This window comes from Crotalus tigris, unplaced genomic scaffold (genome assembly GCF_016545835.1).
Source record: "Crotalus tigris isolate CLP2741 ecotype Arizona unplaced genomic scaffold, ASM1654583v1 scf7180000018432.44079421565:4894166, whole genome shotgun sequence".
In the NCBI taxonomy this organism is placed as follows: domain Eukaryota; kingdom Metazoa; phylum Chordata; class Lepidosauria; order Squamata; family Viperidae; genus Crotalus; species Crotalus tigris.
In genome coordinates, this window is record NW_024096999.1 from 4,272,754 (window position 1) to 4,300,189 (window position 27,436).

General features: G+C 44.4%; 1 protein-coding gene across 1 annotated transcript; it reads left to right on the forward strand.

Moving 5' to 3' along the window:
• The first annotated feature begins 1,199 nt into the window (after positions 1-1,199).
• SHCBP1 (SHC binding and spindle associated 1) lies at positions 1,200-27,340 on the forward strand. Its single transcript, XM_039352469.1, has 13 exons — positions 1,200-1,564; positions 3,962-4,144; positions 5,013-5,128; positions 6,464-6,672; positions 8,950-9,042; positions 12,055-12,288; positions 13,356-13,524; positions 14,598-14,718; positions 20,903-21,034; positions 23,172-23,290; positions 24,230-24,316; positions 25,885-26,017; positions 26,526-27,340. The coding sequence occupies exons 1-13, from the start codon at positions 1,312-1,314 to the stop codon at positions 26,834-26,836; spliced, it is 2,160 nt and encodes a 719-aa protein (XP_039208403.1). The 5' UTR covers positions 1,200-1,311; the 3' UTR covers positions 26,837-27,340.
• Positions 27,341-27,436: the final 96 nt, after the last annotated feature.

Genomic DNA, 27,436 nt, shown 5'->3' on the forward strand with positions numbered 1-27,436 from the left:
CAACAATCATAGCCAGTTGAATCAATGGGCTTCATTCACACAATTCTCCACCCACAGATAGATAAAGCACTGTGGGGTGAGGGTCGTGGGTGAACCCTTCCCCCTTTGGATACACAACATTTTTTTAGTCCAGTGTGTTGTTGTTGTTGTTAATTGCGAAGTCGTGTCCGACCCATCGCGACCCCATGGACAACGTTCCTCCAGGTCTTCCTATCCTCTACCATTTTCTGGAATCCATTTAAGTTCACACCTACTGCTTCAGTGACTCCATCCAGCCATCTCATTCTCTGTCGTCCCCTTCTTCTATTGCCCTCCATCTTTCCCAGTATGTAAACCCAGCCAAAATCGCAATCTGTAGCTTAGAAAAATGGGTCTTCTGCAACCAGGCGCCATCCACTACTGCTGGACCATAATTCCCATCATCCCTCAGCTTGTGGGAAGAATCAGAATCAGAATAGAGCTGGAAGGGACCCTTGGAGGTCTTCTAGTCCAGCCCCATGCTCAAACAGAAGACTCTACACCAGTGCTTCTCAACGTTTGTGTGACGGCGCCCCCGTCACATAAATGTGCCGTGCATGCGCGGCGCCCCCCATGCGTGCCGCAGCGCCGCACGCATGCGCGCGCCGCCCTCATGCACAGCGTGCATGCGCAGCGCCGCCCCCCCCAGGGGGAAAAATGGCGGATCGCCTTGTTTGGCGACCCCCGAGAAATGGTCGATCGACCCCAAATGGGGTCGCAACCCATAGGTTGAGAACCGCTGCTCTACACCATTTCAGACAAGTGGCTGTCCAGTCTCTTCTTAAAAGTTTCCAATGATGAAGCACTGGTGGCAAGCCGTTCCACTGGTTAATCGTCCTCCCTGTTGGCAAGTTTCTTCTTAATCCCACCTTGCTTCTCTCCTTGATTAATTTTCCCTTGGAAAATAAATAATAAAAATCAAAATAAAGAACAAGGAAGCCTCTCCCCACGCCGCCAGCCGGCAGCCTTTCCCCTCCATCGCATCTAGACTGCTACCCTTCCTTCCTCAGTTTCCCTCCGGCGTCCCAAGTTCAAAGTCCCCCCCCCCCGCACCCAACTTTGATGCCTTTCCTCTTTCATCTCCCTCAAGCTCCGCCCCCATGGAACGGGGCATCCCCGCTCAAGCCCCCGAACGTTCTAACCGCGCCTCCTTGCTGCCTCCCGATAGGCTCCGCCGCTCCGGGGACTTCCCTTGTCTCAGCCAATCGCAGCTGCCCTGAGAGTGACGTCAGGTGCTCCGCCGCGAAAGTTTGAAATTTGCAACGAAGGGCGCTGGGCGGCGGCGGCGGCGGGATGGAGGAGCCGAGCGGAGGGGAGCAAGGCGGGCCTGCCTGCCCAGAGGCTGAACCGCGGATGGCCGCTGAAGAAGCGGCGGCGGTGGCGACGGCGGCGGCAGAAGCGGCCGGGGAAGAGGAGAGGGAAGCTCGGCCAGAGCTGGAGCCGGAGCCGAAGGCGGAGCGAGAGGACAACCAGTTAACCGAAGCCGCCTTGCCGCCCGCACCGGTCGCCGGCAGCGCTCAGGAATTCTCGGAAGATCTTAATTCCGGTAAGCCTTGCTCGTCCTCCCTTCCAAGCCTCCGTCTTCGCACGACCCTCTCTAACCTCGCCGCTAAATCCCGTTTTAATTCCGCTTCCCCCCCCCCCGTTGTTCTCTTGCTTTGGCTCCGGACGTTCTGCCGCTTAGTTTCAAAACTCCGGAAGTGGCTTAACTGCAGAGCTGGCGAAGGGCAGTAATAGCGCTTGGATTGACACACTGCCCCACACCGCTCTATAAGCGCCCTCTGAGCAGTTTGCAATGTGGAAGCCTTTGGTTGCTTCTGCCCCCCAACAATCCGTGTCCCCCTTTTACCGACCTCGGGAGGATGGAGGGCTGAGTCAGTCTGGAGCCCTGTCAGGAATAAACGCTAAACGCGGGCTAAACGTCTGACTGACGGTGCCACCAACTATAATAATAGTAATAAGTTGGGAAGATCTGGATGCCTATCAAGGCCCACACCAGTCGAAAGAAGTGGTAGCTGTGACTTCACATTGTTATGAAAATAATAATAACAACAATAATAATAACAACAAATAACAACAAAACAATAACAAAAGAACAAACAACAACAATAACAATAATAATAATGATAATAATAATAGAAAGATTATGGCATAAATTGGGTGTGGTTCCCCAGTGGTTATTGGCACGCTGGGTGCCACTTGAACACCATTGGCATTGATAAATTCACTATTAGTCAATTGCAAAAGGCAGCCTTACTAGGAACTGCTTCCATCCTGCGACAATATCTGTAATACCATCAAACATCCACATCTGCCTATCCCAGGTCCTGGGTAAGGACTCAATAGGTAGACAAAATGCCAAATCCAGTCTGAACATCTGGCTCACTGCGATGATCCATAATAATAGAAAGATTATGGTATAAATTGGGTGTGGTTCCCCAGTGGTTATTGGCACACTGGGTGCTATACCAAAAAGTCTTGGAGGGCAACTAAAAAGCTGAGTATTGACAACATTTCTATCTGTTACAAAACCCCACAGTGCTTTAACACACACAAACACTACGCGGATACATTACAACATGCTAGGTTCTTGGAAAGAATTTGATACATACTGCCAACAGTAGCTAAAGAAGTGGCATTTCATGTTGTGTATATAATCATAATATTTATATTATATATAAAACGAGTAATACTTTTTGAAGTGATTTCAAATCAATGTTGATTCCTGATAACTGGCTAGACAGGTTACTGCAGTTTTCCTGGCAAGGTTTTTAGGGGTCATTTGTTATTGCCTCCTTCTCAGGGCTGAGAAAGAATGACTGGCCCAAGGTTACCCAAGTGGCTTCATGCCTAAGGTGGGACTGGAACTCTCCTGATATCTAGCCTGATATCTTAACCGCTATACCAAACTGACAGTAGTAATTCAGACAGTCCCCCTTTAGCGCCCATAATTGGGACTGACAACCCGGTTGTTAATCAAATCAGTTGCTACACGAAACTGCCACCGTGCTTGTGATTTTCCTTCAGTTTTCCTTTGCTTTGTGCACCTGCGAAGGTTCCAATTGTGAAGACTGGTTGCAAAGTCGTTTTTTCATCACTGTGGTAACGGTGAATGGTGTCTAAACGAGGCAGTCATCATTAAATGATAATACCATTCACCTGTGGAGATGGTTACCACCTGTGGAGATGGTTACCTGGGTGTGCAGCTAACGAGTAGGCTGGCTTGGATGCTCAACAGTGAGAAACTGTGAAGCGGGCACAGCAGCGCCTGCATTTTCTGCGTCGCATGAGAAAAGCACATCTTCTTTCCCCTGTCCTGACCACTTTCTACAGGGGGATGATCGAGAGCATCCTGTCCTACAGCATCACAGTCTGGTTTGGAAGCATCCCTGCTTCTGACAGGAAGGCGGTGCAGAGAGTGGCGAAGACAGCAGAAAAGATCATTGGCAATTCCCTCCCTCCCATCCAGGACATAGCACAGAAGCATTGCTTGAGCAGGGTCCTTAAGATAATCTGGGACACTACACATCCTCTCCGTGACCTGTTTTCCTTGCTACCTTCTGGGATAATGGGGCTTCGTGGCATCCGTAGCACAACATCCAGATTCAGCCATAGTTTCATTCCATACAGCATTAACCTTGTGAACTCTCAAGCCTCCTCCTTCGGTTATATATTCAAGATGGATAGTATTTAATATTTATTTGCTACGTATATGTAGGGATGTGGGTCTATACATATGTTGTTCATAGTATGTTTAGGTGTGTGTCATGTAAGTGTTTCACTTTGAGAGCGGGCAACTCAATTTCATTTTTGATGTATGCCGTTGTGCCCACAGTAAAAAAACGACAATAAAGCTTATCTATCTTACCAGCCATGATAGAATGTAAGGATTCTGCATGCATGTGTGAACTCTACTAAGGGTTTTTTTTCCCTTTGCAACTAGACGAAGAGAATGAGAGTAAGTGCAGCGAGGACAGCAGCTGCAGTGACTATGGGAGCCACGACAGGCCCGGAACGACTTTGCAGAGGGTTGCGTCAGATGGAAAAGCTCTCCTTCCAGACATCTTCCAGACGAACAACCTCCTGTTCTATGAGAGATTCAAGACCTACCAGGATTACATGCTGGGTGAGTTTCCAGTGGTCTGGGCGCACCCATCTCTTACCTCGCTTACGACCAACAGTTGACCCCCAAAATTTCTATTGCTGAGTTGAGACAGTTGTTAAATGAGTTTTGCCCCTTTCTTTCCACCATTGTTAAGGAAACCACTGCAGTTAAGTGAGCATCACGGGTCGTTAAATGAATCAGGGTTCCCCATTGACTTTGCTTGTCAAGGTCGCAAAAGGGGGAATCACATGAGCCCGGGACACAACAGCCGTCACAAATATGAGCCAGTTGCCAAGCGTCCGAATTTTGATCATGTCACCAAGGGGATGCAAGTGTGAAAAACAATCCTAGGTTACTTTTTTCAGTGTCGTTGCAACTTTGAATAGTCACTAAATGTATGGTGGTTAAGTCCAGATCTACTTGTATGGCAACTTTATTGACCTGTGAACTTCAGCTCCCAGAATTTTGGGAGTTGAAGTCCATAGGTCGTAAAGTTGCCATCATTGCTCACCCGAGACTTATCATCATCATCATCATCATTATCATCATCATCATCATTATTTTATAAGGCTCAAGCAATTGAATCTTGCAAGCATCTTAAGTACAAATCTCCTGCCATCTCTTTTTTTTTTACAGAAAAGCTCTTATGTTCCCATAATCCCATAACTTTTTAAAACGATCATTTTCAATATTTTCCCCCAAATTGAGATTTACAGCATATTGGGGAAACTTTGAAATTAAAACTTGTGCACGGGGACTTGAGAAATTATAGTCGTGACACTGTCATGACATTATTTGTACTCTGATGATGATGGTGATATAGATCAGCATAACAGCTGCGCGGGCAAAAAAGCCTAACAAACATGTTGCTCCTGGTTTAATTTTTTAGCTGACTGCAAGGCCTCAGAGGTGAAAGAATTTACAGCGGAGTATTTGGAAAAGGTCCTTGAACCCTCCGGATGGCAAGCAATCTGGTGCACTAATGCGTTTGAAGTCTTAGTTGAGGTAAGCATAACACAGTTATGCTATTTATTTGCCTGCTTTCAAGCCACGGAGCAGCTAATGGGTGATTTTTTTTTTTTTAAAAAGAAAGCTTTAATGGGTAAATGAGATCCTATCTGAAAAGCAAGCTGATGCTGAAAGAGGTCCAAAGTATCATGCCGTGGGTAGCTGAAGGCAAAACGCTGTGTGCATGCACATGTTTAAATCTTACCATGTACACATTTTTGGCCCCCTTTTTCAACCCATGTTGGAGGGATGAATTTTGATCCTAGGGAAAGACTAGGCGGACCCCTTGAGGTTTTGAAAGCAGTGAATGTTTGAATTGCCGTCTTACTAGGACGGTCAGCCTCCCTAGATAGGCCAGGAACGAAAGACGAGGAGATGAGCTACTTCTACTTTCTAGTAAGGCTACGTTAACAGAATCTTGCAATCGGAAGTAGAATTCTCCCCACCATCTCCTTTATACAGCCTGAGAAATTTAGCATCTGCGTGTTTCTTCTGATCCTCTTTCTCCACTCCCTATGCAGCTTGGAGCTGTTTTTATTTATTTCTATCCTGCCTTTATTATGTTTGCTAAAAAGGCGGTGGACATATTGAACACATCTTCCTTCTCCTGTTTTCCCCAGAACCACAACCCTGTCAGATTGGGCTGAAACCCAGCTTTCACGCCTAAAGTAGAACTAGAACTCACTGACTCCTGGTGATTGGTCCAAAGTCACCCAGCTGGTTCTCATGCCTAAGGTGGAACTAGAATTCACCCTCTCCTGGTGACTGGCCCAAAGTCACCCAGATGGCAGAACTAGAACTCACCATCCCCTCTTGATTGGCCAAAGTCACCCAGCCGGCTCTCATGTCTAAGGTGGAAACTAGAACTCACTGTCTCCTGGTGATTGGCCCAAAGCCACCCAGCCGGCTTTCATGCCTAAGGTGGGACTAGAACTCACCATTTCCTAGTGATTGGCCCAAAGTCACCCAAATGGCAGAACTAGAACTCACCATCCCCTGGTGATTGTCCCAAAGTCACCCAGCCGGCTTTCACACCTAAAGCGGGACTGGAACTCACAAATATGCTCTCATTTGCTCTCTCTTATCTGATCGTTGCTGAACTGCATTTCCTTAAGTTTGACTGGGATTTCTGGGAACTGTAGCTTAACCATATCTGGGGTGCTTCGGTTTCTGTCCAAGGGCTTCCATCTCTTCTGCTCAAATGTAGTCCTGTCCACTGACACATAAGTTGTTACAAATGATTCTTTTAGGGCGAGTTTCTTCCGGGGTGGGGTGGGGAGGGAGAGACAGAAAATAATTCACTGCTGCTTTCTTGTTTTCCTAACCTGCCAGGTGGCCGATGTAGACTACGCCTCCCTAAAAGCTGTGGTGCGGCTTTCCCAGCCTTTTCGGTGCAGGGTGCAAGTGGGGGGCTTCACCTCGGAGCAGGTGTGCGCTCTGTTGGAACTGAAGGACTACCAGCTGCCTCTGCAGGAATTGTCCGTCGTGTTTGACGAATCGGGAGAATTTGACCAGACGGCCCTTGCAATAGAGCATGTCAGGTAGACTGTGCTGGCCTAGGGGAGAGATGCTCGGTTTCGCGTTTCCGACGACAGGCGGTCCTTGACTCACAGCCTTTGGTTTAGTGAATGCTCGAAGTGACAATGGCACTGGGAAAAAAGTGACTTACGACGGTCACTGCCACAGCATCGCCACACTTGTGGATTTGTGATGGTTGCGGCTTCCCGGGATGCTGCGGTTGTCATTTTTGACCTTCGCAGCCAGCTTCTGACAAAGGTGATGGGGAAAAGCTGGATTTGCTTCAGGACCTTGGGATTCCCTCAGCAGTGCCAGCGATTTGCTTAACAACAGTGGCAAAATAATAATAATAATAATAATAATAATGGTGAAATTGGGCATAAAGAACTGCTTTGCTTAGCAATGGAAATTCTGACCTCATCTGTGGTCATAAATTGGGGAGTGCCTGCAATTCTGTCTGCTGTGTAAACTATGGGAGACTGTGAGCAGCAGCTTCCCCTTCCTGTCCTCTCCTTGTCTCACCCCTCTTCTCCTCCCCTGCCCACTCCCTCCCTTTTATTTCTTTTTCCTTTCCTTTCCTTTCCTTTCCTTTCCTTTCTTTTTCCAATCTTCCTTTCCTTTCCTTTCCTTTCCTTTCTCTTTCCAATCTTCCTTTCCTTTCCTTTCCTTTCCTTTCCTTTCCTTTCCTTTCTCTTTCCAATCTTCCTTTCCTTTCCTTTCTCTTTCCTTTCCTTTCTCTTTTCAATCTTCCTTTCCTTTCCTTTCCTTTCCTTTCCTTTCCTTTCCTTTCCTTTCCTTTCTCTTTCCAATCTTCCTTTCCTTTCCTTTCCTTTCCAATCTTCCTTTCCTTTCTCTTTCCTTTCCTTTCTCTTTCCAATCTTCCTTTCCTTTCTCTTTCCTTTCCTTTCTCTTTCCAATCTTCCTTTCCTTTCCTTTCCTTTCCTTTCCTTTCCTTTCCTTTCCTTTCTCTTTCCAATCTTCCTTTCCTTTCCTTTTTCCCTTCCCTTCCCTCCTTCCCTTCCCCTTGTCCCTTTTCCTTTCTTTTACTCCTCCTCCTCTCCGCCCTCCCCTCCTCTCCTCTCCTCCCCCCCCCTACCTTATCCCTTTCTCTTTCTCCAGCAAACTATTAGAAAAAGAGAAGCTTGATCTTGTCGGAAATCTAAGATTATTCTTGGCAGAATCCTTTTGAAAGCAAGCATAGGGCCTTGTCTTTAACAGAAACTTGGCCCATGTCCACGTTCAGGGCTCACCCTTCCTTCTAAACCAGGCTGCCCTGAAATGACCCAGTTTCAGAGAATTCTTTTGCGCTGGGAATTGAGCCATGAGCCAGCCACACAAGTTGAAGTTGCAGAAGTTAGCAGTAGCACTTAGAAGACTTATATACCGCTTCATGGTGCTTTACAGCCCTCTCTAAGCGGTTTACAGAGTCAGCCTGTTGCCCTCCAACAATCTGGGTCCTCATTTTACCAACCTCAGAAGGATGAAAGGCTGAGTCAACCTTGAGCCGGTCAGGATCGAACTCCTGGCAGTGGGCAGAGTCAGCCTGCAGTACTGCCTCTTAACCACCATGTCACCAGTTGCTAAACCAAAAGGGAGTTAGCAAATTTTGGGTTCAGCTGCTCCTTTTCCTTTCTCAGTTGGACTTTATTACCTGGTAGCTTTCAAGAAGGAAACTTACCAGGCCAAACTCTCTTTTCCATTCATAGTTTAAATAGAATTGTGAATTGATAGCACTTATTTGCCAAGTTGTGTGGAGCCTTCTGCCACTGACAGGAACTAATATTGAAACGAGATAACGAGTCTGTTACAATGGCGATTTCCCACATTCGCTGCAGGGTGAAAAGGGTGAAAGCTGGCGATAACACCGATGAAGATGAAACCAGAATTGTTCTGATCAGGACTTATGGATACTCAATTAGGAAAGTTTTACACATTGTAGGATGTGGTTTAGAGCTGGGCTTAGGGCATTCTGCGAATTTACTGAGTAAGGTTGCAACTTACTCAGTAACCAACGATTCAGGCAAGCCTGGGCTTCATGTAACATGTAACAGAGCTGTGGTGGCGCCATGGTTAGAATGCAGTATTGCAGGCTGCCTCTGCCAACCGCCGGCAGTTCGATTCTCACCAGCTCAAAGTTTTACTCGGCCTTCCATCCTTCCGAGGTCGGTAAAATGAGGACCCAGATTGATGACTCTATAAACTGCTTAGTGCTAAATACCGTGTGAACCAAATCCACATTTTGCATCTGTCCTGCCTTGTGAATTGCGAGGTCTCTTAGCTCAGTGTTTTTGGATCGGCAGGTTTTTCTATAAGCACATTTGGCGCAGCTGGGATGAAGAAGATGATGACGACTTTGATTACTTTGTCCGATGTGTGGAGCCTCGCCTGCGTTTGTAAGTACTGCAGACAGAATTATTTTTTTTAAGCCTGTGTGACATGGAATTATGCCTAGACCAGGGGTAGGCAACCTTTTATGACTGGTGGACTTCAACTCCCAGAATTCCTGAGCCAGCCATGCTGAGGGGAAAGGGAGAGGTTTCCAAGCTGAGCCATGCTGGCTCAGGTATTCTGGGAGTCGAAGTCCATGAGTTATGAGGGGGGCATAGTTCCCTCATGCTGACTCAGGAATTCTGGGAGTTGAAGTCCACAAGTCATGAAGGGGCCATAGTTCCCCCATGCTGGCTCAGGAATTCTGGGAGTTGAAGTCCACGAATCATAAAAGAGCCAAGATTGCCTACCCCTGGCCTATGGCATGGGTTGCTAAGCCCCCCCCCCAGACTGCTTGCAATTACTGAATGTATTTGGCACCCAAAGGTTAGCTGTCAGTTTGGCTAGATTGCAAATCATGAGAGGGACACTGAGAAAAGACACACATGTGGCCCTCACTTAGCATTCGTTCAGCGATCATTCAGAGTTATGACAGTGCTAATAGTAAGAAAAAAAAACTAACAATGACTTATTCGCAGCGTCCCCATGGTGATTGCGTCACGCGATCGCAATCGGGGTGCTGGACGACCTGCTTGCACGTATGTCATTCATAGCATCCCACTGTGGTGTGATTGCTGTTTGTGACATCAAAAAAAAAAAAAAAAAAAAAAGATAAGATAAGAAAGAAAACTAGCTTCCATTGTGTCTGATTCTTGGAGGCTGCCTGGACAAGCCTTCCTGTGATGCCTTGCTGAGTGATTGCACCACTTAATGATGGCTTTTCTAACCTCTGTTGCGTCGTACGTCAAGAACTACCTATAGGAAAAAGCTCAACAAAAGACTGGACAAGGATCCTTCACCGTTGGCAGAAGAGTAGTGGGTGGAGCCGACAGGGAAAATTTGAGGAATTCTTCTCCTCCTTCTGCATTCTGTATTTCAAGAATTAAACACTTTTATTGATATGTTCGGGCTGAACACCCAGCCGTTGACAAGATTCCGGACGAGAATGCAGGGGTATTTTGGGCTCTGTCTGAGGCATTGCACCCATCTACCACAAGATGGCAGCACACAACAGATTGTAAATAGGTCGATGAAACGTGTTTAATTCATGGCAATTCAGCCGGGTTAGAATGTATTCAAAAACGTTACAGCCCCCCTCCGCTACCTTGATCCCTCTGGAAAATCCTTATGCGTTTGCTTGTTCCCCTTTTGGACATGTTCTTCTTTTTTTTGGTCAGGTTGGGTAGACTTTGTCTTGGTTTTATTTATTTATTTTTTACGTTCTGGGACGTTGGCAGTGGAGCGATTGCATCCCAGGGGCGCAAACCGCAGGCTGATTGCTTGGAAGAAGCTGAAAAACGATTGCTATCCCCCAAACGAACGGGAGCCTGTCTCTCTCCACTGAATCCCAAAATGTGGGGATGCCAATGTCTTGCCGGCTTGTTGCTTGGCAACAGCACTGCAGAGCAAGCCTTGTTTTCGTGGGTGGGTAGGTGGGTGGGTGTGGTGGGGACCTCTGTCCTCTTCCATGCCTCTCTTCCCAAGTGGCTCGTGGTCCGGGATCCCTACTTTTTTCCTTTAATTGAGGAATGTTTCGACACGGTCCTTAAGTGAAATGGATTTTGCCTGCTTCCCGGGATGCTCTGCCAAGTTGAGCGCAAAAGGCCTTCTCGTTTCAGCTCTCCAGCCTTGTCCCCATCCCCTGCAGAAGAAAATTGAGATGCATTAGATTTGCCAGCAAAGCAAAGCTGAAGGCAATCGTGTTTCCCTGCAATTGACACAAAAGATATTTATTGTGGGTAAACGTTGGTGGCAGATAGGAAATACGTCCTCTTCCACTTTCTCTCTCCCTCCTTCCCTCCCTCCCTCTCCCTCTCTCCTCTGAACGTTGCACAGCAGCAGTGTGTTCTCAGTCCTTCTGCCTTTCTGGAATATGTTTCTTTCTGCTACCTTTAGGCAGCGCACCGCTGCAAAAAGACACGTTGCTTTTGGCAAAAGTGCGGCGCTAATTGATTGCAACGAGCTTTTGAAACCCAGCCAGAGGCTACAGGTTGTCCACTTCTGATCTACAATCCTAGGCTGCTGCAAGGCACGGGTGTGCAAAGGTGCACTGGCTCGGAACACCGAGGTTGCGTTAGCTCGCAGGCTTAATGGGGAACCCTTACTCTTGTTTTTCCCGTGAATCGGTCTAATCGCTCGTTAAAGCAGAGGCTCTTGGGGTGTGACGCCAGTGCACGAAATGCAGGTCGTCCTTTGTTTAGAGGCTGCTTCGCAGAGTGACCGTGTGCCAAATGCGCTGATAATTAATGGTCACAAAAATATTCATTTTTCCAACCAAGGCCTGCATTTGCAGCAACAGCAACAAGCTTCAGTGTGAAACTGATTAAAAACTGGTCAGTTTCAAGCAGCTGGGTGGCTTCTACTGTGTTTCCCCCCAAAATAAAACCGGGTCTTATATTAATGCTTGCTCCAAAAGACACATTAAGGCTTATTTTCCATTTGGAGCTTGTATTCGGGGAAATACAGTACTAAATGCGTCCATCTGGCTGACGATCTTAACTGGGGCTTATTTTGGGGGTGGGGCTTATATTACGAGCGTCCTGCAAAATCATGCTAGGGCTTATTTTCCAGTTTAGTCTTAGTTTTGGGGAAAGCTGGCTGGGTGACTTTGGGTCAATCACCAGGAGACAGTGAGTACTAGTCCTGCTTTAGGTGTAAAAGCTGGCTAAGTGACTCTGGCCCAGTAATCTCCTCTTAGTCCAACCCACCTCACAGGGTTGCTGTTTGAGAAATAGGAGGAGAAATGTGTGTTGGATATGTTCTCTTCCTTGGGTTATCTGTAAAAGTAACAAAGGGGAGATCTAACTAAATCAAGTTGCAGGCTTTTTAAATTCAAGTTTTGCTGCACAGACGTCAGGAATTTTTGCAACGCAAGTATTGTTCCGTCCTCCAATCACTCCCCCAATATGGAATTTTAGGTATTATGACATCGTTGAAGACCGTGTCTCGCCAACTCTGGTGTCAGACTACCACAACCGCCTCTCTCAGTGCGAGGAGCTGTATGGCAAGTTCCAAGTCCTCAGGAACAGCCTCTTGGCCTGCGTTTCTGACTCTGAAAAGGACAACGTTTCTGTGGTGGAAGGGATGAAACTCTACGACCAAATCGAGCACTTGAAACAGAAGCTGAAAATGATTGAAAACCTTCTGTTCAGGTAAAGCAAATATTTCATGGTTTAAAGCTCTGGAACAAAGAATTTACGTTGCCTGCAAAATCCAATGCAAAGTGGACTGTTTCCCCTGCCGCCCCCCCCCCCTGCCTGGTTTAAATTCTTTTGTGGAATAATTTTGTTTGCTTACCTCGGTCTCGGGCCGAAGCAGATTATAGGTTAAATATTTGATTTACTTTTTTTTTTTTTCCTGTTAACGATAGCTGCCTCAGGAAAACAGAGGGAAATCAGAAGCGTGCCGCTTCTGATTTTAAAAGCCATTATTGCAAATGTTGGGAGTTACTGTAACAGAATAACAGAGTTGGAAGGGACCTTGGAGGTCATCTAGTCCAACCCCCTGCTCAGGCAGGAGACCCTATACCCTTTCAGACAAATGGCTGTCCAGTCTCTTCTTAAAAATTTCCAGTGTTGGCGCATTCACCGCTTCTGGAGGCAGGTTGTTCCACTGGTTAATTGTTCTCACTGTCAGGAAGTTTCTCCTTAGTTCTAGGTTGCTTCTCTCCTTGATGAGTTTCCACCCGTTGCTTCTTGTCCTGCCTTCAGGCGCTTTGGAGAATAGCTTGACTGCCTCTTCTTTGGGGCAACCTCTGAGATACTGGAAGGCTGCTATCATGTCCCCCCTCGTCCTTCTCTTCGTTAAACTAGACATAGCCAGTTCCTGCAACCAACTGTATCAGAATACAAAGATTTCTGTTTTTCTAACAGGAAACATCAATTATACCATAAGCCAGGAGGGTCCAACCTTGACAACTTTAAGACTTGTGGACTTCAATTGCCAGAATTCTCCCACTTTCTAGCCTAGTATATTAACCACTAGACCAGGGGTAGGCAACCTTGGCTCTTTTATGACTCGTGGACTTCAACTTCCAGAATTCCTGAGCTGACCACGCTGAGGGGAAAGAGAGAGGTTTCCATGCTGAGCCAGGCTGGCTCAGGAATTCTGGGAGTTGAAGTCCACAAGTCATGAAGGGGCCAAGGTTGCCTACCCCTGCACTAGACCAAACTGGCTCTCCTTAGCTACCTGCTTGGGTTTTTTTTTTTTTTTGTTCTAGGTACGTCTTCGGTTATAAGAAGCACGCTGGCCTCAAAGCAAAAGGACTCCGTTCCTCTAATGCCACCCTCACCCACGTTGTCTGTTCTACAGTCCAGTCGAGTTTCTTGCAATGCCTGTTCAGGGACAAACTTACTCCAGAACATTTCAATGAAGAAATTGAAATCCAGGTTGGCTTTGTTAAATTATTTCTGGATAGGTCAGTGTCTTCCCTTCTCTTTAGAGGCTCAAGATTGGCTAGATAGCACTTCCTGGGGTTCTTTTTACAGTGGCCGTCAAGCTCATTTACGGTTTTTAACCAGCCAGGGATAGCGAACCCAAACACAACTAAAACATGAGAAATAAGAGGAAACTAAAAAAATAAAGAGCTGACACTAAAGAGTGTTGACCCGGACTTAGAGGACAGTGAATATGTGCAGATGGCCCCGCGCTCTCTGGCCACTTGCAGACCCATGAATGCAAGGTCATGAAAGGACAGCAAAGGAAACACCCAATATCCTAACTCACCCGGGAACACATGGTGCCTTAGGGAAACATCCAAACCATCCAAAAGGGAACATTTTTAGCTACTTCTGCTTTCTTCCTTCTTATCTACAGTGTGCCAGCCTTAAAGGGCGAAGTCTCTATCTCAGTGATGGCGAACCTTTTAGAGACCGAATGCCCAAAAACTGCCCCTCCGTCCCCACTCCGCCCTGCCCACTGGGCCACCCACCACCTCCACAGCCCGCCAGAGGTCACCCAGGCAGCCCAGCAGCATCATGGCGGCCACACCCTCCGCCCGTGCCCCGCAGCATCATCTGTGTGCAACGGGGCGCAAGGGTGGAGTCTTGTCCCCGCTGCCCGGCTACCATGTCCTTGGCTGCGCTACTTCGTGTGGGCTGTGCCCAGGGGTGACTCTCCTCCAGGGGGGGCTGCTGGTTTTGGTGTGGGTTCCAGACCTTGCTAATCTTCCTAGCTGGAATTTCTGTTGTTTTATCTTGTTTTTATTTGGTTGCACGCTATTTGGAGTTGTTTTTAAGAGGGGCGGCCATATCAACATTTTAAATAAATAATTACTTTTTAACATGGCAACGACTGGATGAAATGAAACAAACAAGGGATAGTCTTATCTGAAGTGTATTAACTTCCACCTCGTCTGAATCCAAGCTCATTTCTTGGTTGGTTTTCCTGTCTGCTTGTTCTGCTTTTTGACAGGCATTGCCCCAGTTCTCCAGCGTTCATTACTCCGTATGTTCTTTCTTAGTTCCACAACGATCCACAGTCTGCTTTGAATGCTTGCTACGAAGGAGACAGAGTAATAATTTGTCCTGGCCATTACATTATTGAAGGAGCATTATCTGTCGCTGATTCTGTTACACTAGAAGGTGAGTATTTCAGTCTATTTTTTAAAATTTTCCCCTTAAAGAGAGAGAAATCCCTTCTTCCTGGATGGGAGAATTGCCGCAGGACAGATATTCAGATATTCAGAATAAGAGAGTTGGAAGGGACCTTGGAGGTCTTCTAGTCCAACCTCCTACTCAAGCAGGAAACCCTATACCATTTCAGACAAGTGGCTGTCCAATCTCTTCTTAAAAACTTCCAGTGTTGGAGCATTCACTGCTTCTGAAGGCAGGTTGTCCCACTGGTTAATTGTTTTCTAACTGTCAGGAAATTTCTCCTTAGTTCTAGGTTGGTTCTCTCCTTGATGAGTTTCCATCTGTTGCTTCTTGTCCTGCCCTCAGGGGCTTTGGAGAACACATTGACCCCTCTTCTTTGTAGCAGCTCCTCAAGTGTGGGAACACTGCTTTCATGTCACTCCTAGTCCTTCTTTTCTAGATTAGACATATCCAATTCTTGCAACCGTTTTTCTTATGTTTTAGCCTCCAGTCCCCTAATCATCTTTGTTGCTCTGCTCTGCACTCTTTCCAGAGTCTCAGCATCTGTGGTGACCAAAACTGGACGCAATATTCCAAGTGTGGTCTTACCAAGGCCTTATAAGGTGGTCCTGTTCCTATGATTTTTATTCCAAATGTGCAGTAACTACACCAGGTGTTAAATTTTCACCTCTCTCATTCATCTCTCTCTGGTGGATGACCCGTTTGAATTCAAATGTATCTACCCGAATCTATGTTCCTATATATTTTAAAATGAAAGATAAAATTGAACAAGAACTATAATGTAGGGATAAAAAAAAAGGAGAGATAGGAAAAAATAAGAGAAGTGCAGGAAGCGAAGGAAAAAAAGGTAGGAAATGTAAATAAATTCAGATATTCTTTTACAGCAATTCTAAGTATAAATGTAAATTAACCTCTTATTTTATGCTTGATCTGTTTGAATTCCTAAATGATGTGGCGCAGCAGTTAGAGTGCAGTCCTGCAGGCCACTTTAGCTGACTGTGTTCAGCAGGTCAGCGGTTCAAATCTTACCGGCTCAAGGTTGACTCAGCCTTTCATCCTTCCGGGGTAGGTAAAATGAGGACCCAGATTGTTGGGGGCAATGTAAATATATACATATATACGTTGCTTACTGGTGTACACCGCTTAGAGAGTGCTTGCACTTAAAGCGGTATATAAGTCTCATAAATAAATAAGTCTCATAAATAAATAAATGTTTTTTATTTTAACACCATAGTGCAGAGATTTTGGAGATTCTGAATGCAAACTGGGATAAAACTCTTAACTCCGAGGTCCATTCTGTGCAGATCAAACTTTTTAATATTATCAAACTCCTTTTTTTCCTAGCCTTCCATATTCTGTTATTTAATTGGCAGCACCAATTGTATATAATTAATTGTCTAGCATTTCTGAAGGTGTATTTCCTTGATGAGCACCTGAAGGGTTGCTTAATTGCTGTTTTTTTTTTTAAATCCCTCTTTTCTTAAAAAATAAATCCAAATCAGGGAACAATTTAAAGAAAACGAGAACAAATTAAAAAGCGAGGGTTTAAAATTTATTGTAAGCTAAGGAACACATTCGGTAAAAACATTTGGGCCAGGAGGTTAAGTGAGTTTTGCTGGGTGATTGGATTCATTGTGGATTATTTCTCTTGTAAGATGAGAATTATTTTTTTCAGCCTTGGATGTTTGTTATCTGAATTGTTGGTTTAATTTTCATTTTTGGTTTTACTTTTCATACATTGCTGGGAGATGGATGGCCGCCTAAATGGTGTAGCCAAACAAATAAAAACATATAAAAACAATGTGCTGATTATCATCAACAGCTCAAAGTCTATAATACAGAGAAAATTCCAAACGAGATAAAAAAGCAGCTTAACCAGTGTTTCGATGATTAGATGATCTTAAGTAAATGCCAAAAAAGGGCCAAAATTAATGAACAGGGAGAGAATTCTACAACTGGGTTTCTTGTATCAAGAATGCTTATTTTTAGATTCTCACTCCGCAAAATATTGTGTAGATTCTAGACCGCAGAGAGCTTTCCAGTAACCCTGTGCAGTGTTTCCGAACTGAAGGCAAAAAAAAAGCTTCAGATCCTGGATGTGCGGGTAGCTTTTATCTGCCCTTAACCCAGATGTGGCCTTTCAGCGCAGCTGCAGACTTCCTGGAAAGGACCTAGCTGCTTTAAAGAGCTGCAGACAGAGGTGGCATTTGTACAGCCTCTTCAACGAATCACAAAAGGAGATATGTGCGGTGATACCATTGCACTAACACCACTCATAAGCACATGTCATTTATTTATGCTTTGGGTGTGCGGGTGCATCATCATCATCATCATCATTATTATTATTATATTCTCTTCCATTTCTGAGCATAGGCTTGTCTCGCTGCAGTTAGAATGTGCAATACTAAGTATAAAGATCCTTTGCTGAATTTCTCCTTAGTAATCCTTAATAAAAAAGTTTCTGGTTTTAATTCGAGGCCTGCCATTCATTGTTAACATAACAGGCATGTCTATTGCTCTCCTAGATTCTCCCAGCTTTGTTGAAGGCTCATTCTTTATCTTGTCAAAACTTCCTAATAGAAAAAGCGCAGAGGTGTTTTTTTTTAATTTCCTGCTTTTTTTGGTTCTAATTTTTCCCCCCTTCTCTATGCCAGTCATCTTTTCTTTTTTTTTTCCTTCTTCATCTTTTTTTTTCTACTTCTTTTACATTGTTGTTTTTTACAACGGTTTTCTGGCTCCCCCCCCCCATTCCTCCTCTCAACCACTGGATTTATGCAGATATCCACGCCAGCCTGCCTTGCCCAAACCCCCTGAGAAAGATGAAGTTGCGATAAATTTCATTTCTCGATAGGGGTGAGGATAAGCCGGTTTGGGCACACGAGGTGATCTTTGTGACAAATCGCTTCCCGTCGGAGAGGTCAGGCAAACGGGAACAAGGTCTAGTCTATCCAAAGTGCGCTAGACCGGCCTCCAGCTTGAAGCTCTTCAGCAGGGGTCTTCAAACTTGGCCCTTTTATGACTTGTGGACTTCAACTCTCAGAATTCCTCAGCCAGGCACGCGTGCCTGGCTGAGGAATTCTGGGAGGTGAAGTCCACAAGTCATAAAAGGGCCAAGTTTGAAGACCCCCCTCCCTGCTCTTCAGGAACAAAGCCCAGATCAAGTCGATTTGCAGAATGGATGCGGTGATTGATCAAGAGTCAGGGAGTCTCCCTGCCTGTCACGGGGGGGGGGGGGCTTTTGAGGGAAGTTGAAGCAGCCCAGCGATGCTTTGAACGGCGTGAAGATTAATGATGCGGGAGGTATAATTGCAAAGAAAGCCCAATGAGAGAGAATCGTTGCAGCTTGTCAGGATGAATTTGGGGGTACGATTTGCTTTTTTTAAAAAAGGAGGAAGGGTAGGCTGCTAGTACCGAATCAGAATCACAATAGAGCTGGAAGGGACCTTGGAGGTCTTCTAGTCCAGCCCTCTGCTCGAGCAGGAGATCCTATACCATTTCAGACAAGTGGCTGTCTAGTCGATGCAGATTTAATTAAATCGTAGTTTCTTACAAGGCACCTAGAACACTTTTTTTTCTTCTTCAAGTTGACAGCTTTATCATGCATCTCTTTATTCGATCCATCTCTTGAGTTTGGAGATACTTAAAAAAACAAAAGCAGAAAAAATAAATGCCATGACGCTGATGGTATCTCTATTCCCTGGTTGCCATGTCGTTATGCTAGTGACAGGCCATAAAAGCTTTACATGCTCATAAATTTCTTTAAGTGGTTTGGAGTAAACAATAGCGGATAACTGAGCTAACTTCGCCTTGGTCTTAAAAAAAAAAAAAGCAGTTGTTTTAAAGACTTACCTAAGTGTGAGGAAACCGCAGACCTTTCCTTTTAAATGATGTGGAGGTTTATAAATAGGCGATCTGAATCATGATGTGGGACGACAGTGGGATCAAATAGATGCTCTCGCATGACAAAACATTCCTTTCTGTCCATTTTAACATAAGGAAAAGAAAAATCAGTCCTAAACTGGAAGGACCAGTGTGGTCTCCCATCGCATAACATTCACATGTTTATTTATTAAACTTATATGCTGCCCAACTCATCTAGGGCAGTGGTTCTCAACCTGTGGGTCGGGACCCCATTTGGGGTCGAACGACCATTTCATGGGGGTCGCCAAACAAGGCTGTCCGCCATTTTTTCCCCCTTTTCTTTGGCCACGCCCCTGGCAACCAGTGATGTATAAGTGGTTGGGGGTCACCACAACATGGGGAACTGTATTATGGGGTCGCGGCATTAGAAAGGTTGAGAACCACTGATCTAGAGGCTTACAACCAACTAAAAACAACAAGGTAAAACAGTACAACAATAAATATTAACACTAAAATTGCCTTAAAATTAACAAAGGTGGGGAGGAAAGGAGCAAAACACACACAGGGAGAAGATGGGGGTCTTACTTCAATCTATTGGGCACTTCCAGGATGACATGGCCCCAGGACAATTAGTAGAATCAGATGTTCAGGCCATTTCTGAAGGCCAAGATGTCAGGGGAGGAGCCCCCCTTGGGAGTAGGTCAGTGATGGCGAACCTTTTAGAGACCGAGTGCCCAAACTGCAACCCAAAACCCACTTATGCATCGTTGAGTGCCAGGTGGGTGTGGCCCATTGGCTGGGCGTGGCCCATTGGCTGGGCATGGCTGCGGTGGTAACAGCAGACTGGGTGGGACTTAAAAAGTTCAATCAATCAATTCCAACTTTGCAAGATCTTTTTTTTTCCCCGCGAGAAGTTGAAATTGACTGATTGAATCTTTTTTTTTCTTTTTGCACACGGCGGCGGAGGCCTAAAGCGAAAAGGTTTTATAAAACCCAGCTGAAGGCCTAGGACTGGGGCGATGGCGCGCGTGCCCACAGAGAGGGCTCTGAGTGCCGCCTCTGGCACCCGTGCCATAGGTTCACCACCACTGGGGTAGGTTGTTCCAGAGGATAGGAGCCACAGCACAGAAAAGGATCTTCTCCTGGATCCCTGCCAGCCCAAATTCCTTGACCAATGGTTTGCAATTTGCCCCTTTTGCTAGCATGGGTGGGATGGGCCAATCCCGTTGAGGTGAGATAGTTCCTCAGATAACATTGAAATTAACAACCAGGAGACTGGCTACTGATGAGCAATCTTAGTTGCTTGCTTATCACTGCTTTCTAAATGGAGAGCATTGCAAGTCCTTTGGATGTCCAGCATTTTGGACCTGGAGCCAAGAAGGTGCTTTAGAGTGGACAAGGTAGGCATGTCATTTCTCTGGTGCTTCCTTAAGGGATGTGTCTTCTCCTGGCCCTGCCAGATGGGTCATGCAATCCTAGGAAAACACATGCTTGAGGTAAGGAGATTCCAGAAACATACTCACAATGTCTCAGAAGGGCCTTATCATAGCCTGTTGGCACTACCTTATTTATGTTTTTCTGGGATTGCACAGCCATTGAGTGAGGTCAGGAAAAGAGGCTGCTTCTTTAAAAGGTATCTTTCCACAGCTCATCCTACCTCATTTGTTTGGAGGGATTACCAAGGAATTTATCTTTAAGCCGGTGTGTTACCTTCAAGGTGTACTGCATTATAGTTGGAGATGGCGTGAGCTGTACCTGGGCACATCTGGAGAATATCAATTTGCGAAAAGCTAATTCAAGAGACATGAAGCCATTTTATCATTCTTAAGTGGTACATAACGGTACCTCTCTTAAAACAACGCTTTAAGTAGATAAGTGATGCTGCACAGATTAGGAAAGGTTACTTGTTTAATCAAGAATATGGCTTCCAATAAATTTTGAATACTGCTTCCTGAAAAAAATGAATAGACATCACCTTCTTTAAAATCGAGTCATTTTGTGTAATGCACCACCATGAATTTGGACATATGAGACCACTAAATGTAGCAGACTGGTGTTTATAATGCAGATGCGTAGAATTATGATTCAAATCCCAGTCAATATGTTTTTCTAGAACAGTGCAAAGATCAACGATCAGTGTTTAGAATAATTCCTGGCTGTCCAGCATGATGGGATTGTAGAACTAGAGAATATGTTATTTCTATCCTACATAAACATGGGATGAGGTGGAGAGAGTATTCCTTTATGGAAGGATCTACTTTGGAGATCTACCAAAAGATAATCACTCTTTTTTTTTTTGTTGTTTGCAAAGGCTATGGACTGCCGGATGACATCGTGATAGAAAAGCAAGGGAAGGTACATGCTTTTGTGGAATGTGCTGGAAAGGATGTGAAAATTTCTAACTTGAAGCTTATCCAACATGATGCAGTGAAAGGCATTTTGAGTGAGTTTCTTGACTTCCCGAGTGAAATGAGGCATCTGCAACCAATGGATCTTCCAAGATGCACTGCTGTGACTGATAGCAATAGCCCTTAGACCAGCGGTTCTCAACCTGTGGGTCGCAACCCCATTTGAGGTCGAACGACCATTTCACGGGGGTCACCAAACAACGCAGTCCGCCATTTTTCCCCCCTTTTCCTTAGCTGTGCTACTCCCTTTTATTCTGTTGGCTTTTGAAAGCCAATAGAAAAGACTCTCTTGAATAGAGTCTAATTCTATTGGCTTTCAAAAGCCAATAGGAATTGTCCAGGCTGTCTCTGCCCTGCTGAGCCCACCAAAAGTCCCATTCTGCAAACGGTGCTCGACTTATGACCGGTTGAGGGTCACGGCATTAAAAAGGTTGAGAGCCACTGCCTTAGACTTATGTACCACTTTATAATGTCTTCATAAATCCCAAGGCATCTAAGCATATAACAATGACATTCCCAGCCCCACCCCACCGAGGTCCAAATCGCTCATGTGAACAAATCCTCTTTGTTTTGAGAATTGTCTGGTATTTTCTCCACACCTGCTAGAACAGTGATGGCGAACCTTTTAGAGACTGAGTGCCCACAAACTGCCCCCAGCAATCCGGGTCCTCATTTTGCCAACCTTGTATGGATGGAAGGTTGAGGCAACCTTGAGGCTGTCAGGATCGAACTCCTGGCAGTGGGCAGAGTCAGCCTGCGATACTGCTTTCTAACCACTGCGCCACCACGGGTCTATTACAAGGTGTTGTCTTCTGCTGGCTAACCTATGACAGAAGCCATCAGGAGAGAATAATGCACAAGCAATACTCTCTGGCACCCTTAAACTGGTTGCTGACCTCTCTAGTAAACTTAATACACTGAACCATGACTCCATCGTTGGTTTTGCTCAGTGTAGTTTACCTAACGACTGATTTTCTATATATATATGTCCTTAATGGTTATAAAAATACGAATCTCGGGCATATTTGTTCAATGATGCAATCTTTGATCTCCGGGAAGAGTATACTCCAGTTATTTATTGTTAAAACAACATTTAAAACAATAAAAACAATTATATACAAGATTAAAACAACTTAGCTTTCGCTGGTCCTCTGCCAGCGTCCTCAGAGTGGGTATTCATTGTTCTAATGTTATTGTATTCCCTTTTCCCATTCATTTCTTTCCATGTTAATAACCCATATTGATTTGATGTGTCTTGCTAAAAGTTTCTTTAAAGACTTTGTTTCCTAATGGGGACCTGCCATCTCTCCTGTCCTCCCTCCCTCCCTCCGAATTTGATGAATTTTCGTTAGCTGTGTCCCTCTGCCTTTTGAAGAAGGTGATAATTAACACTTCATCATCTGAGATGTGGATTTGAATAACAAATGCTCCATGGGCTAGCAAGATTATTTCAGCACCTTTTATGTGAAAATATATTCACTCACCAAAAAAAAAAAAAAAAAAATTGGGGAGAGGGTGCTTGAGCCACTCTTGAAAGCTATTAATTGCTTGTCCCTAATATATTCTTTAAAAGAGTAAATTTATACATTGTGTCCTTTTCCCCAAAAAAAAGTGTTTAATATAAGCTTCTGCATTTTGATGCAAGAAAATCAGAACTGGCCTAAAACTTCTAGAAATGCTTCTTAATTCTCAAGAGTTCCTTTCTTCGTCTTGGTTTCATCCAAAGTGTCGGGCAACACACCTCACACAGGTTAAGGATCTGGGGAGTACTAACCCAACAGTTCAAAGATTTATTATTTTTTATAAAACTGACTTGTTTAGAATAACTCTGCCCTGTTTCTTCAGACGAGACTTCTGAGAGCCCGTGTGTTGATTGCTACTTTTATCATCAAGAAATGATTGCGCTCATTGATTTTTAATCAAAGGGTGTGTCATCCACAAAAGAACCTGCCTACCAGCTTGTGCAACTCAAAATGCCCCTGGGGCTTTGTGTTTTGAGATCAATGGATGGCTGTGTTTGTGCAAATCAGCCTCTGCTAACTTAAGAATGAGCTTGACAAAGTTGTTGAGCTCAAAAGCATTTTGTAATTCCTTGTTTATGCTCACTGGGAAGTTTTGTCTCTTAAGTCTTGATTGTGAGCCCACAAATTCAAGAGCACACTATTTTTGCAGGTGTTCATCAAGGAAGGACCACTCTGGAAAACTGTGTGTTGCAGTGTGAAACAACTGGAGTTGCCATCCGGACATCTGCCGAGCTCTTAATGAAGAACTCTGACTTGTATGGATCTAAGGTAGGAACAGATGTTGGCATTCGTTGGTTGTCCTCTTTCCCAGAGCATCAAAGAGCTTCCATGGAATCATCGCTGTAGATGACATCTCTATCAAAAGAAGTTGGATTGATCACAAATAAAGTGTTCACATAAAGCTACGTGGGTTGCCAATATCAGCAATGGCATGTTGCAAGAGCTGGAGAATGGACCCCATGATAGCTCTGTGCATGTTTGTTGAGAAATAGCTCTTGCTATGTTCAGAATGTCTTAGCCGCTTGTGATGTAGCCATAGATTTGAACAAACTAGAGTGAATAGCTGACTCTTCCGCTACAGGTCATCCTGACTTATGACCAGTTGTTTAGCAGCTGTTTGAAATTATGGCAAACTCCTCAAACATTACTTCATCATAATGTAAAAAAGATGTTGAGATTCTAGAAAGAGTGCAGAGAAGAGCAACAAAGGTGATCAGGGGACTGGAGGCTAAAACATACAAGGAACGGTGGCTGGAATTGGGTATGTCTAGTCTAATGAAGAGAAGCACTAGGGGTGACATGATAGCCGTGTTCCAATATCTCAGGGGTGGCCACAAAGAAGAGGGAGTCAAGCTATTCTCCAAGGCGCCTGAAGGCAGGACAAGAAGCAATGGATGGAAACTAATCAAAGAGAGAAGCAACCTAGAACTAAGGAGAAATTTCCTGACAGTTAGAACAATAAACCAGTGGAACAACCTGCCTCCAGAAACTGTGGGTGCTCCAACACTGGAAGTTTTTAAGAAGAGACTGGACAGCCATTTGTCCGAAATGGTATAGGGTTTCCTGCCTGAGCAGGGGGTTGGATGAGAAGCGAAATGTCTTCAAGGAAAAACAAGAAGGTCCAGTTGCCTCTTGAAAAAGTACCTTTGGGACACTGTCTCTCCTATTTTTGACCTGCTTCTTAACTGCTTCTTCTCCAAATTTCAGGGTGCTGGGATTGAAATCTACCCAGGCAGCACCTGCACTTTGATTGGGAATGGGCTACACCATTGTAAAGAAGGGATCCTTATCAAGGTGTGTTCTCGCTTGGAAGTTAAGTACCAATGTTTGAGTCCGTTGTTGAAAAGGATTGTTTAGCTATTCCAATTTTTCTTGTTTAACAATTTTTCTTGCTTAAATATTGTATATTCTTGCTTTTGACAATATCAGAACTGTCTGGTGTTTATGGAGTTAATACAGAGCAAAAGGGGGGTGGGGGTAAAGCCCGGGAAAGAAAGAGGAAGAAAACCTTTGACCTTCACACTAATTGGATAATGTGATATATGACGGCTAATTTAGGGAGGGAACATGCTGATAATTTAACTGCTCAGAGGAAGAGAACTTAGATCCTAGCATCCCTCCGTTATGCATGTGCCGACATTTTGTAACAATCACTGACTTTTAGGAAAATAAATGCCTGGAAGTTCTTTGAAGTGTTTCATTAGCTGAAACCATAACAACAGTCTTTTCCCCCCAGGATTTTTTTTTTTTTAAAAAAAGCACAAAGTACGGCAAATGGAAGCGTAGCAAAGTGGTTCCTTCTCAAACGACCAGTGTCATTGTGTTTTGCTCGTTTTGTGGAGTAGAATCTTTCTCACAAAAGAAAGTTGGTGTTTTTTTCATCATATAGTAACCCTTTACAGTGCTCTCAGTTTTATTACTTCTGCACCAGAGGGAGCCTTACTGGGAAGTGTTGCAAAAACTGGGGTGCTTTTTCAAGAGGCAATTGAAACTTCTTGTTTTTTGCTTGAAGACAATTTGCTTCTCATCCAAGAATCGTTGTCAAATTCGATGAATGAGGATTGGAAAAGCACTCTATGTTTCTTTACCTACAGTAAAAGCAGGGAAAAACCCCCCACTGATAGGAAGATATATATATATATATATATATATATATATATATATATATATATATATATATATATATATATATATATATACACACACATACACAGTATATATATTTATTAATTTTTTTTCCATCAACATGTTAATTTTTCCAATCAACAAGTTGTCTGGAGTTTGCTAAGCTAATACATGTTCAATTCCTAATCCTTCATTCTTTCCTCTAGCCAAGAATAAAATAAATTCCAAATTTGATAGTAGTCTATATCTTCTTTGTCTTTCAACCTCATAATTAATGAAGATATATTTTTTTATTGGGTTATTTGCCTGTGAGGTCAAGACAATGCATTTGGTGGATCTCTCCTCCATTTATCCTTACTGTAGACTTGAAGGTAAGTTGGGCTAAGAGATAGAAATTGTCCCAAGGTCACCCAATAATCTCCATGATCAAGCTAGGATTAGATCATGGACCTCTTCTGCCCAGGTTTGGTAAAACCATGATTGCACAATACCCGCAAAGTGGATTAGGAAATTAGGAAGCTGATTCTGGACGCTGATTTCTGTAGCTCTGCTTAACATCTGGATGGCAGATGTTGGCAGGATGGTGAATGGCCTAGCTTTTGTTATTGGTTCTTTTTGCTCCATTACAAGTTCTTATATGTGGGCCTTCGGCTTTCCATCTGCAAATAAGTTGAAAAGGTGTCTCCTTAGAACTGTTGAGCTGAGTAGATCTCATGCAACTCTCTCTCGGCTTTTAGAACTTTTTGGATGACCATTGTGATGTTCCCAAGATAACCATGAAGAACAATGTGATACACAATAATGAAGGCTATGGTGTGGTGCTGGTGAAACCTAAAGAGGCTACTGAGATCGTGCCAGAAAGCATGTCAGGTATGATTTTATAGATGTTATTTAAAGTAGAGGCAGAATTCTCGCCATACAATCAGGAGGCAGGCTGTGAATTCGATCCCAGGTAGCAGCAGATACTTCTCTCTCTGGGTGCAAAGAGCAAATATCTGCTCTGAGCTCCATATAGGTGTCAGAAAGGGCATCTGGCCAGCAAATGCTCAGCTCCAGTCAGTCACTTTGACTCCACCTTGATTCAAGGGATTGTTAAAAGAAAAAAAAAATATTACAGTACAGGCAAATCCATCAGCATTACCATGAAGCTTGCAGAAAGGGCACGGTGCATGCTACAGGTTGCAATGTAGCCTAAGCCCGTGTTTTCATACTGCAACAGTTGGATTCCCGCAATGCACTAAGTAGGAACCAACCAAACCCTCTTATGGCCTCGTCCGATGCATGAATCCATTGTAGATTAAGTCAAATGCTGTGAATCCTGGACTGACTGACTCCAATAAGCTGTGAAATCAATTTGGTGTCACTCTTTCTGATTTAGAGCAAACGAAAGAGAGTACGCCTGCTGACGCTGCCACCACTGAGAACTATGCAGGTCTTCATGAATTGGGTAGCAGTGAAGGGGGCCTTTATGGAAGAGACAATGACGACGATCACGGAGAAGGCAATCTTCAGATTTCAGAGGAGATTTGGGCCACCTTGCTGAAGAAGAACCAGCTGTGCCAAAAGAGACGGAGCCAGCTGGGTATCCCAGAGGCAGCCAGCCAGCTGTCTCAGGAGATGTTCGTGTCCATCATGGGCAACCAGTTCAAGCGTAATGGGAAGGGGTGTTTTGGAACTTTCCTTTACTGACTTTCTGAATTGCATTATAAAGCCAACAAGATCACCAGCAGCTAAGCACTGATGCCTTCCAGAATAGCTAAAACTCAAGATCTTGACTCCTGTGTTTTTTTTTTTTGTTTAATTTAAATCTGGTTACACTCCCTGCTTTCCTGTGTTCCTCGTGTATCCTTTTCAGCAGTGGTGTGTGTGTGTGTGCTTCACAGCAGTGAAAGTCATATGTTGCTTAGAGTGAGTCTTGAAGCCATAACTTGAGAGTTGAAAGCTCTCCGATTGAGTTTCCTGAAGAGAGAAGCTTCATCCCTATTGGGTTTGTGTATCAATTTATTGTTACACTATTTATATCTAAAATCAATCACCCCGTTTTAAAAATGAAATAAAGCTCTGTATATTTAAAGGGAGACTGTTGACACTGCCCTTGTACCTCGTGATGCAGGTAACATGAACGTTCGTTTTTTGAGCAATGGCTGTGCGTCATTTTCAGCTATATTGAGTAAACCTTTCTATTTAGCAAAATTGTCCTCTTGTATCTTTTTGGCAACAGAAATAAGCTTTTGCATGTTATCTCTGTGTTGCTTATATTTGGGGAATGCAGGTTTTTTTGGGGGAGAA

Bases quoted from the DNA above. Each gene is read 5' to 3' on its own strand.
- SHCBP1 (XM_039352469.1), top strand. From the start codon at position 1,312: ATGGAGGAGCCGAGCGGAGGGGAGCAAGGCGGGCCTGCCTGCCCAGAG. The intron at 24,317-25,884 runs GTGTGTTCTCGC...CTCGGCTTTTAG, and splicing joins AAGAAGGGATCCTTATCAAG to AACTTTTTGGATGACCATTG. The intron at 26,018-26,525 runs GTATGATTTTAT...TTTCTGATTTAG, and splicing joins CGTGCCAGAAAGCATGTCAG to AGCAAACGAAAGAGAGTACG.